This window comes from Cheilinus undulatus, linkage group 14, assembly GCF_018320785.1.
Source record: "Cheilinus undulatus linkage group 14, ASM1832078v1, whole genome shotgun sequence".
Taxonomy (NCBI): domain Eukaryota; kingdom Metazoa; phylum Chordata; class Actinopteri; order Labriformes; family Labridae; genus Cheilinus; species Cheilinus undulatus.
This window is the reverse complement of record NC_054878.1, coordinates 38,173,675-38,186,549: the sequence shown is the minus strand read 5'-3', so window position 1 is coordinate 38,186,549 and position 12,875 is coordinate 38,173,675. Positions and strand designations below refer to the sequence as shown.

Genomic DNA, 12,875 nt, shown 5'->3' with positions numbered 1-12,875 from the left:
TAAACCCTGGGCTGCCCCCACTGCTGTAACAGTGGCATGTGAATGAGTAAGAACAAGCATGAATCAGACAATACTGACAGCCTCTCTACAAAGCAACCTTCAAAATCCACCTGTGGATGTGGTAAGTGTGACTTGTGGTGTAAAAAGTGATTTGAGTAGCCAGACAACTAGAAAAGCACTACAGGTCCATAAAAATCATGATGAAATCTTGTTCTAGCGATGGGCTTTGTAAATTAGGTCAGGCTATAAATACTGTACTGTGGCAATGGTTTACTTGCTACATCATTCTCTCAACACAGATAAACATTTGATAAAATAAATAAATATCATGCTCAATGGGCCTCATTCACCAACTGCTCTTAAAAAGAAATTTGTTTCTATAAAGATTCAAAGAAGATTCAGACATTCTAACATAGTTTTTAAGACGATTCTGACAAAAGATAGTTTATTTATTCCATTTTACTGCATTTTATGGATGGAACGCTTTTATGTATTTAAATAATATGCAAAAATACATGACTTAAAGATGGTTAGTATGGACAAGCAGTGTGTGATCTTAGCTGCAAAATGTTAAATTATTAATCTAAATTTAGCACACATATAAGAGTTTTATCAGCAGACTTTTATCTATGACAAGCAGGTATAAATGTGTTTAAATGATGTTTCTAGCGACACTACATACATTAGAACTACTGAAGTATTTCAAAGTATTGTTATTGGGGGCTTTTTGCCTTTATTAGTTTGGAAAGCCAGAGAGAGACAGGCAAAGGGATGGACGAGAGAGGGGAAAACATGCACCAAGCATGTGCCAAGACTAGGAATCGACCCTGTGACCAGAGCGTTGAAGACTACAGCCTCAGTGTGTGGGCGTATGCTCCACCCCAGAGCCAAACCGGCGCCCTATTGTTTTTGTTTTAACAGTTTTTTTTTTTATTTGGACCTTGCTTCTTTGCCTCTCAGTCCTGTGTGCCTTCTGTGTTTGCACACAACCCTGCAGTCTCATGCCTTTATATTGACATAAAAGGGTGTTTCTCTGTTCTTATTTGGAGAAATGTACCCATGCTTCCAGCTGATGAGAGCCTGGCATTCATTAACTTAAGAACACAGGCGTTAATACTTCAGCAGTTCAAGAATGTGGCATGAATCCATAGGTTTCTAACTAATTACTATTTTGATCGTCGACTACTCACTGACTACTGAAACAAATAGTCGACTATTCCGGTGGGTTTTCCTTCATTAAATTTATAGTTGTTATTGAGGTAATGTGCCATGAAAAATCTAAATTCAAGCTATTAGTGTTGTAGTAATAGAGAATGGTGAATGATGTTTGATGTTTATCTCAAACACATGAAGCTAAAGTTAGTGGTAAACACTGTCATAGCTGTGATGGGTTCAGCTAAAGTTGACAGAATCTGGAGGAATTTAAGCTGTATGAAGCAGATCTAGAGATTCAAAGTTGTTTAAAGAAAAATAATCAACGCCCACCTTGTCATCAGGAGCAACATGCCAGATCGACACCGTGTTGTCATCAACATCTTTGTTTATGGACAAATATGAAGGCTGGTACACTTTGGTGGGCTCCAATATCAACACCTAGCAAAGACATAAACATATTAGTATTTTCCCCATCAAATTCTGTCATATTTTCTCCCATGATCTTGTTAATTTGTGTAAACAGGTTCCTTTTTGATAGTTATTTACAGGGAATCGGACAGAGGAGACGTCTTTTTTGGTTGCCTCCACTAGAAAGTCCATCCAGAAGTCCACCAGCTCCTGTTTGGGGGCAGGCTGCTCCGGGCCTGTTTTTTTAAACTGCTGGTAGATTAAAATGGTCTCTACCAGTGAGCGAAGATACCTGAAACACAGAAAATAAAACCACCCCCCCAATATTTGATCATAATTTAAGACATTAGAATCCTAACCCTTAATAACCAGATATCAAATTACAAACAATGGTTTTCCATCCAGTATCTCATTTGAAAAATCATCTGCTACAACAAATGACTAAAAATTTGCAAGTTGATTATTATGGTGTTTAAAATCCTTGGAAATAGAGTGAGAGTTATTACAGAAACAAGCAATGTCTGCTGCTTTCGTTTCCATGCAGGGGCTCAGTTTTTTCTTTGAGACATTAATGGAAACTTAAAGAGTTTCACAGCACTAAACAAACTGAGAACAGCAGGATCCTAAGCACTGCAGCTGCACACTTTTTACTGCACTCCTCCACATGTTGCACATCTGTGACAGAAAATCTGCACGAATGGGTAAAATTTACATAATAAGACAACAACTCAACCAAAGCAGAAGGAATGTTTTAATTGAAAATAGTGAAGAAAATCAGTCTAATCTCTTCATTTTAATGTCACATTGGCTGTTTTTGCATCCGGCATGGAAAAGCCTGTTTGAAGAGCAGATTATTCTCAGTTGTGCAGATATTAAACTGCTTGTAAATTTCCAAAACATCAGGCTTGTACATTCATCAAATCCATATACACATACAGGAGTCCTGTCCAAATAAACAAAGTAACTTCTCTGTGATATTTTCTCTTCTCATTGCATGTACACCAAATGCTGGTAACGTTTGCCACAGATGGTCAGTGTAGTGTCAGGGCACACCAGAGTACACAGATGGTAAAGGATGCAATCTGAAACGTGTCTTTTTGGCATGCAAATACAAGGACTTCTTGTCCGTGTTCTCACCAGATGGGGGCCTTAAGTTTGAAGAGTTTCTCGGAGGCCTGGATGACCCTTGTGTTGTCACAGGCCAGGATGCTGGCGCCCAGGAAGAAGCCCACATCCCAGTAGCTCTGGAGCTTGTCCAGGCTTCCTTTCTTTCCCAACAGACTGCTTAGCTTCACCCCTGGAAATACAAGTTGACGGTATCAAAGACAACCTGAGGGTTATTTTAAGCATAAGGCTCCATTTTTCTTTACCAATACAGATAACACATCATGTTCATTTTTAGCCACATTTTTAGAAAAATTTTACAAACATCATTAGACAGCCATTATAAACATTATCAACTATGATGTTAATAATGTGCCATTTATTTTCTTAATACTTATTTAGATTGCTAGGTTTTGGTATTGGCCAAAATGTAGGCTAGGCTATACTTCTGTGAAATAAATACATACTAATATTTTTTATTATGGGGAAGGTAACAGTCAAACTGAGACGTGTGATAACGGTAAAATAAAGAAGGAGAAAAAGAAACATGATGATTATTGTGAAACTATAAATTTAAAGTACTGGATAGTGGTTGAATAGCGTAATTGCTGATGCAGCCACATTTTAAACTGTGCTGTAAGCCTAAAAAGCTCCAAACTGAGACTGTGATAAGAAATCTAAAGAGCCAAGTGTGGCAAAAATAGAAATTAAACAACCAACAAAATTTATATCCACTTGTGGGAGTACAGAGTCTGAGCTTTCAGATTTCCCAGAGTTTAAAGGTACGGGCAGTAATCGTTTCTGCTGAGGGGAGTTGCTGCGACATGCCCTGCTGCAGTAACCAGCCATTTAGAGAGACTGTGGATGGAATTAGTACAGGGGTAAGCAGTGTCTGAGGGTGGGCCTAGTTCAGGGAGCTGCAGGCTGATTCCCAGGACTGTTTGCCTTGTTTCTCACATTCCTGAGCTCCTCTGGGTCTCATATTTGTGTAGATGACTTGGAAGGCTTGAAGAACATGTTTACTTGCCAAACAGGAGGGCATGATACCGTATACAATTGAATTAATCTCTTTTAAAGAGAGCTTCATTGAGAGCTTTAATCAATATTTTCGCAGGATGTGTAATGTGGGTTTGCTTGATAAACCCACAGTGCATTGCTATCTAACTCTGCAGCCCCTCATGGTTCTCTCATGCTGTTGTTTTGGCAGCAGACAACACGCGGAAAAAGTTCTGACAGCAAACTGTTATACTTTTCTCAGAAACGACCACAAACGGAAACAATGAGGGATAACATGGTGAACAGTTTGAAGCTAATTAAGAGACAGATATTTCCCATGAGTGTTTGGGACAACACTGTCACATTATCACCTATTAAAGCTGATATGGCAGAACTGTTAACAAGCATTTATCTGTTCAGATTTCCAGTGGACACTAAGCAGCATTATCAGTGTTTTGGACACATGTTTTAATCCAGCTGATGAACGCAAGCCCAATATTTATTCTCTTTTTGTAGCTTTTTTTTTGTTTTTTTTCTCTCTCTACACAACTAATTCACTGCTGTAGGTACTAATAAAGACCTCGAACCTGGAAGACAGCGGCCACTGCTTGATTACTAATAGGGGTCAGCTGATATTGACTTTTCAGAGCTCATCAACAAAAGTATAATTACATTTCAGATGCATATATACTTAGCACAAAAAGTAAGGAAATTTGAGTTTGGTAGATCAGTTTTTGTTGTAACAGCATGAGCAGGAGGTGCCAGGCTGTTGTTGATGTGTATGATTCTTCCATATGCTACTGAGGCTCCTGTTTGTTAAATGAATAAATTGTTAAATCACCAATCATTCTATTTTCCTCAGACTTCCATCACCCTGAAAACAAGCTTCAATGACAAAATAAGCTGTTTGGCTTTGGGAGAGAAGATTTGGCACATTTTTCATTGTTGCAACCCACATACTCAGCTCCGCTGCTCCCACAAATGCATGTTCCTTACAAATGTAGTACCATTTAAAAGGGAAATAAACAGGCTTTCAAAGGGTATAACATATATTGGCAAGAAGCATTGTTACAACAAAAACTAATCTACCAAACACAAATTTCCTTAATTTTTGTGCTGAGTTTGGTTGACAGTATTGTTTTTTCCCTCTACTCCTCAATTCGATTATAACAAAATCAAGTGAATCAAGTTTGGCATGTAAAGTATGAGGTTTTATTTTAGGCCACAACGCCCATCCCTACAGCTATCCATTTACAGTGTGGTTAAGACATTAAGTGATGCTGTGGAAAGTGAGAACACAGCCAGGGAAAGACACAGCATACAGCAGAGCCAAAGCAGTGTAGTTTTTAAGTTATTTATTCTGTCAGCGATCAGTTACAAAAAAACCCTGATACATATAGTCGGCCAAATGCCAATTATATGCATGAATGTCAGCCCTAATAACTGGCCAGGATGATAATCAGTCGACCCCTAATTGGTGAGAGAAAGAAGAGAGAGAGGAGTGCACTAAAACAGCAAAGGTATAGACTGTTAAACAAAAGCAAGGAGCTGAAAGGCAATAAAAAGCCTTGTTGTTTTCTATAAAATAGATTGATAGGCACTTTATTGTGACTGCGTGCAAGAACAGAACAAAAAAACTTGTTTGAAAGCATGACAAATCTTGCAAAAAAATGAAATGTTGAAAATGTATAAAAAGTTTTTTTTGCAGCTTTGAGCAGAAACAACAGCTCGGGTTAGTTGTGCTTACAGCATAGATAGATTAATTGAGATGAAGCTGTCCAGTCTGGCAGTATGAGGATACTGAGAAGTTAACAGCTGTTCCATGTGAATACAAAGAGAGTAATAATATTGGTTAGTCTGACTCTAACCTCCTTGCATGCAGCTTTCCTCCACTGATCTTATCAATCATAAAGGATTTCTGCAGATTAAGGACAGACATCCAGTCCAGCATCCACTCACCCACTTTGCGAAGCTCAAAGGATGTGTCAAACTGGTGTCCAGCAGCCAGCAGCAGAACGGCGTAGTTGATCCCAGAGTGTAGTGTCGGCTCTGACTCAAAGCCCTTTTTAAACCTGAGAGGAAGAAACAAAATGACTCTAATAAATATTATCCTCCAAGATATGCGTCATATCAAATCCCTAGTCCCTCGGAGATAACGGATGACTTTCTTGGGGCTCCCTCGCTTCCTGAGATACTTCAAGTTAGAAAAAACAATAAGAGCCATATTGAGTGGGGACCACAGAACGACAGAGCACAACACTAGTCCCCTCGCCAAACAAGAAATTTCATTTATTTAATGAACAATCTGCTGAGCTGAGGAAAGGGCTGTGAATGTTATTAGGGTTCCCCTTGCCAAGTTGCGACATGGATCTGAAAATAATCACCAGATGGGAGCGCGATAATTTAAGCAGCATATTCAATGGAGAGAGATACTAGAACTAAAGAGCAATTTTCAGACCGAAGCAATCAGACACGTGTTATTAAGTCAACCACTGTGAGCTATTGTTAGCCTCAGTGTGCCGACACGACACTTCTACAGCTGAAGCCAAGTGAGTCACCTCAGGACCGCCTCGAGTCTTGGACTGAAGACGGTGCTGGAAACCCTCCATGTGAGTCTCATTCTGTGCTGAGTCACTGGTTTAAAGCAGATTTTTCTGCAACTCTCTCTCACTATGAATCAATGCAGCCAAAACTTTGATACTTCCACACCTCTCCATCCCACCATCACCATCATTTCACTGATCATTAGTATCAAAAAGTTCCAAAGTTTTATAGGGGACATATTATGCAAAAATTACTTTTTCAGGCTTTTCTAACAAAAATATGTGCCCCTGGCCTGTCCACAATCCCCTCAAGTACCAGATAAATCTTTTCCCTCCCCCTCTTTTTCTCCACTTTTCAGAAAATGTGTGCTGAAACAAGCCATTCTCAGAGTCAGCACCATCCCCAAGTTCAGTTGGCCCTCGCAGCTTGGAAGAAAGTTCCGCCCTCCTCTCCTAAACCTCCTCTCAGCTGCCATCTGAGAGGTCAAATATTTCTAGACTTTTTGGTTTTAATCTTGATGATTACAGCTTACTTAAAAAAAATCCACTATCTCAAAATATTAGCACAACACAAAACATCGGTCCAAAAGAAAAAAGGATTTATAATACAGAAATGTTGACCTTCTGGAAAATTATGCTCATTTATGCACTCAGTAATTGGTTGGAGCTCCTTTTGCACAAATTACTGCATCTGTGTGACGTAGCAATGAGGCCATCAGTCCGTGGCACTGCTGGGGTGTTATGAAGCCCAGGTTGCTCTGAGAGCAGCCTTCAGCTCGTCTGTATTGTTGACTCTGGTGTCTCTCATCTTCCTCTTGACAATATCTCAGAGATTCAGGGTTCAGGTCAAGCCAACACCACAGTCAGCAGACCAGGGTCACTGTGGGCAGGTGCCAGGTCCTGACAGAACAAAAGAAATCAATATCTCCATAAAGCTTCACAGCAGATGGAAGCATGAAGTGCTCTAAAATCTCCTGGTTGACGGCTGACAGTGTTGACTCTGGACTTTATAAAGTGCAGTGGACCGACAGCAGCAGATGACATGACACCCCAAACCATCACTGACTGTGAAAACCAAAAACACTGGACTCCAAGCACCTTGGATTATGTGCCTCTCTGATCTTCCTCCAGACTCTGTGTTTAATGAGTAGCTTGACACCAGGAACACAACACTTGCAGCCTATCTACCGGACCCGTCTGTGTGGTGGCTCTTGATCCACTGACTCCAGGCTCAGTCTAGCATTTGTTAAGCTCCCCTAAGCTCCAGAATCTGCTTTGTTTGACAAACAATGTCCTCTGGACATTTGTCAATTCAGCAGTCTTCCTGATGACTGCAGTTGTGTGACTGAACCAGAGGGAGAGAATAAAGACTCAAGAAACCTTTGCAAATTAAACTTTTTCCCAATTTTCTAATATTTGATTACCTCTGCCAAGGAGGTTATGTGATTGGCAGGGTTTGTTTGTTTGTTAGTTTGTTAGCAACAGAACTCAGAAAGTTATGGACGGATTTTCATGAAATTTTCAGGAAATGTCAGAAATAGCATAAAGAAGAACTGATTAGATTTTGGGAGTGATCCGGATCACCGTCTGGATCCAGGAGGTTTTTAAAGGATTCTTCACTATTAGGAGATAGGGCTAATGGCGGAGGTCTGCGCTCTCCAAGTGCTTTTCTAGTTATATTGGGTTTGGGATTTTTGTGAACTGTGAGCTGTAATCATCAAGACAAAAAAACATCTAAAAATGTTCAAATTTATATGAGATCAATGGAGAACAGAGCTGTTCTATTTGAAAAGTACCTGGAAAAAACACAAATGAGTCAGTGCTAAATAAATAAAACTCACTTGGCTTAAAATGATGAAAAATACGGATTTTAAAAAGGGAAGACTTGTAAAACTGCAACTTGCAACTCTGTAAAACCTGTTACAGTCCCTTGGTTAGTTAATTATAGGATTGCCATAATTATGAGGCAGATTTTAGATTGATTTTTGTGTCAGTACAAATGCCAGGATCCTGGAGCATGCTCAGTGCACCTGTTTCCTCCTGTAACACACAAGGCACCAGTGAGCTGTTGTCCCAGTGTGTGAACATTTTCACATGATCAAATTATCAAGACTGACCTTTTATGCACTTTAAAAATTCTTAACTGTAGAGGCGTATTATAACAGATAATTAATCCACAATGAGATAACTCCAGTAAAAGGTGGTGAAAATGGGCTGGTCTGAGCCATGGTCGGGCAGAAACATGAAAACATAATGAAAAGATGAGGCTATAAATGCAAACAAACAGCAAAACAGCGAGAAGATGGTACCAAAATGTAAATAAATAATGAAAAAAATTTCACACTGCAGCAGATACAGAGCTTTGCAAAGCTTCGTTATACACAACTGAAGATGTGCATTTGTGTGTGTGTGTGTGTGTGTGTGTGTATCCTAATGAACACTACATCTCTTTAATTCATAATTTTGTATTATTTTGTGTATTGTATCATGTTATTTCTATCTCACAGAGAACAAGAAAATCTGCATTTTGTTCTCATGATGCTCCACATTTGCATGAAGTAACAGGTTGTGCAGCGTTGTTTACCTTGTTTCATGTCTGCTGTCATTTGCAACATTGGGGCCAACGTTATTACTTCAATGAGACTTCTAACTCTCCTCTCTGACAAAGAGCTTTATCTTTATAATAGTAGCTATTAAAAAAGTCCTTGATTCTTGGCTCCATTAACAGTTAACTATCTATACAGTATAACCACAATTAGGTGAGTCACCTTCAAGGTAATGTCTATTTATATGACCTGTAGGCAAAAGATGTGATGTGGTATACATCTCTTGGTTTTAGTTTGAAGTCCCGTGTTTTTTTACTTCATTTCCGACCGTGTAAATTTCAGACTTCCTCACCAGTGTGTGCCGCTGTCTCTGCTCGCAGTGTCCGTGAAGTGAGACTCCAGGAACATGTCCTTGTAGATCCGTCCCACCAGGCAGTAGATGTCCGAGGCCACCTGCTCCTCGCCCTCCACTAGTGGCAGCATGATGTCCAAAGCCTTCTGTCTGTCGCCCGGCAGATTCCTCCTACATTCACAGGAAAACAAAAACATGGAGAGTCAGAGAGGAGGTGAGGTACAGCTGGATAGATAGCTATATTGATCAATAGATATTTTTGCACTGAAATGTCTACAGTACTTAAAAATTATGTTTTATTCTGAAGTGGCTCATGCTGAGCTCCTACCAAACCACAGCGCATTGTTGTTAATAAAGGTTTACTTTGGGATACACAGTTATGACTGACTGAGGTGGAAAGATGAGAAAGGAGAGGGATATATATAGTAGGGATATAAATAGTGCAGATTTTAACACATGCTTTCATCAAGTGTCATTTTGCACCACTTTTACTGCCTGTTGCAGTTATCTCTGGCATTTGGGGATTAGGTGCTCTTTGTAAGAAGGGTAATTTGCACTAAATTTTAAATACTCCTCCCCCCACTACTGATTTCCATACATGTGGGACCGCACGCTGTTTACTCGGCAAACCAGTTTGCTTGCATTTTGTGTGCAGTTAGCGTGAATTTCCCCTTTCATGTGCTCTATGAATATGCAGTCTGTATTGCCATTTTTGGAGCTAAATAATGTGCAAAAAGCCATGCTATTCTTTAGTGGATCTGCCCCTAGGACACCAAACACTGCTCATCACCACAAACACATTCAACTGGTTTTACTTTGTGGAAATCTGTTTTCACTTTTGACAGTTTTTTTGTATTTTTTGTGGAAAAAAGTATATTGAACATGATTGATTAATAAAATCAATATATGAGTAAAACATCCAAGGGGGTGAATATATAAATTATTTGGCCCAGACAACAGAAATGCCATCCAGCTTGACCATGGCTGCTGAGTGACACGTGTTGACATACACTATATTGCCAAAAGTATTCACTCACCTAACTTGACTCGCATATGAACTACAGTGACATCCCATTCTTAATCCATAGGGTTTAATTTGACGTTGGTCCACCCTTTGCAACTATAACAGCTTCAACTCTTCTGGGAAGGCTTTCCACAAGGTTAGGAGTGTGTTTATGGGATTTTTTGACCATTCTTCCAGAGGCGCATTTGTGAGGTCACACACTGATGTTGCAGCTGCTCAGCCATGGAAACCCATTCCATGAAGCTCTCTACGCACTGTTCTTGAGCTAATCTGAAGGCCACACAAAGTTTGGAGGTCTGTAGCAATTGGCTCTGCAGAAAGTTGGCGACCTCTGCGCACTATGTGCCTCAGCATCCGCTGACCCCGCTCTGTCATTTTACATGGCCTATGACTTTGTGGCTGAGTTGCTGTCATTCCAAATTGCTCCCACTTTGTTATAATACCACTGATAGTGGACTGTGGAATATTTAGGAGCGAGGAAATTTCACAACTGGACTTGTTGTACAGGTGGCATCCTATCACAGTACCACGCTGGAATCCACTGAGCTCCTGAGCCACCCATAATTTCACAAATGTTTGTAGAAACAGTCTGCATGCCTAGGTGCTTGATTTTATACACCTGTGGCCATGGAAGTGATTGGAACACCTGATTTCAGTTATTTGGATGGGTGAGTGAATACTTTTGGCAATATGGTGTCTGTTGAGCATGACTCTGACTGGCTTTCCAATGCATTGCATGCTGCTTCAATTTTTCTTAGACTGAATGGCTGACAGATCACACTGTTAAACTTAGAATGAACTCTGGCTATGACCCATAGGAAAGTCTGCAGACGTGGACTAAAATAAAGTGTGTAATTTACCATTTAAATTCACATTAGAGCACAAAAACTTGACTCTACACTGGGACAGCACTCACACACTTCTTGAAAAACAGCCTCCAAGTCTGCGAGTCTTTAAGTGTGGAGTTTGGATTCAGCTGAAGACTAACTCCTGTACATGTGGCAAAAACAGCTACCACTAGGTCATCATTGCCTCAGGGTTAGATAACCTTCTAAAGAACTAATTCATCAGATTTGAAGCAGCTTCCTCCGTAAAGTCTCCAGTCAACACTAGTTCTCTAAATAGGTATAAATTAATGTTGGAGTGAAAAATTGCAGGAGTTCCACTTTAAGTCAATTAAGATGAATCATGATTGTTGTTATAAATCTTCCAAGCCTTGAGAAAAAGAAAAGCTTATTAGAGCAAAAATTAAACATTGTAATTGAAAGACAATTCTGTATCCAGTTAATTTAGCACAGCTAATGAATTATGAAGGAAAAATCTGTTAATAAACATGCATGTAAAACCCTGGATGTTCTTATGTTGAACCACTGTAGAGTAAATCAAATTAACAAACAGCAGCTGAGAGTGCATTTGGAGAACCTGTTTGTAAGTGCATATTTATGTGTTAAGGTGAATGTGTGTCTTTGTGTGTGTAGCTAGGGAACAGCTGCATAGCTTTTGTTGTGATGGAGTGATACCTGGCTCAGAGGAAGCTGTTTTCTTAAATCACAGAGGTCGCTGAGTTCATTTAAAGAGTCCCATCTTTTATTTTATACTCTGAGCTTCAAACTGTGCTGCTGAGGATCATTTTTGCATTTTTTTTATCTTCATGATGAACCTGACTGGAAACAACAGTTAAATGGATGACTCATCCATTAAATAATGGAGCTCTTCTCCAGAAGGTGGCCTAAAGAGGCCTTCAGGAGTTCATTAATTGATTTACATGAATATTAAAAAATAAAAGCTTTTACAAAAAGTATTGAAGATCAGATCGTCCTTCAGGATTTTCTGGTCGAGAGCTGAATTAATGGTTCCATCAATTATGGCAAGCAGTCCAGGTCCTGAAGCAGCAAAGCAGCCCCAGACTGAATGAGTCATCGATGCACTCTTGGAGTACTTTTGGTTGGCCGACCACTCCTGGGAAGATTCACCACTGTTCACAGTTTTCTACATTTCTCCATTTGTGGATAATGGCTCTCACTGTGGCTGCTGGAGTCCAAAAGGCTTAGAAATGGCTTTGTAACCCTTTCAAAACTGAAAGATGCCATTGACTTTGTTTCTCATCTGTTCTTGAATTTCTTCAGATGGCGCCAAGTTGTGTTGCTTTTTGAGATCTTGAATCCTACTTCACTTTGTCAGACAGGTTCTATTTAAGGGATTTCTTGATTCACCATGAGTTATCAGACCTGGGCGTGGCTAGTAAAACTGAACTCAGCGTTCCAAAAATGCAGTTAGTTAATTCATGATTCAACAATGTTAGCTTTTTCACATAGGGCCATGTAGGATTGGGTGGCTTTTTCCCTTAAAAAAATTAAATAATCATTTAAAAACTACACTTTGTATTTCCTCAGGTTATCCTTTTCTGATAGTGAAATAAGTTTGATGCTCTGAAACATTTAAGTGGGAAAAATATATATATAAAAAAAAAAGATATAATTTCATACTTTCAGTCAGTCCTATCTGTTCTGGTTTCCATTTGGAGGAGCAATTGTCCACTGGTCCTTGATTTAATGCAGGAACTCATAGGTGACCACCCCATTAAGATCAAACTGTGGATTATGTCTTTAACCAGACATCTAAAGCAAGATCAAGCTAAAAATTCTGTCCTCCCTCATTGCTTGCCACTGGCTTTACACGGAAGTAGCTAAAGGTAAGCAACCGATTAGATTTTGGAAATCACTGGTCAACATTTCATCAAACTTTGC

The 12,875-nt window shown here is 39.6% G+C and overlaps 1 protein-coding gene across 3 annotated transcripts in view; it reads right to left on the bottom strand.

The window, feature by feature from the left end:
- Window positions 1-12,875, bottom strand: part of map3k5 (mitogen-activated protein kinase kinase kinase 5) — a 121,826-nt gene that overhangs the window by 37,794 nt on the left and 71,157 nt on the right. For all 3 annotated transcript variants that reach the window (XM_041805065.1, XM_041805067.1, XM_041805066.1), the window contains 5 exons: window positions 9,105-9,275; window positions 5,623-5,735; window positions 2,701-2,860; window positions 1,702-1,855; window positions 1,486-1,593 (listed from right to left, as the gene is read on the bottom strand). In XM_041805065.1, coding sequence (XP_041660999.1) covers window positions 1,486-1,593; window positions 1,702-1,855; window positions 2,701-2,860; window positions 5,623-5,735; window positions 9,105-9,275 — 706 coding nt within the window. The remainder of the gene's footprint in view (window positions 1-1,485; window positions 1,594-1,701; window positions 1,856-2,700; window positions 2,861-5,622; window positions 5,736-9,104; window positions 9,276-12,875) is intronic.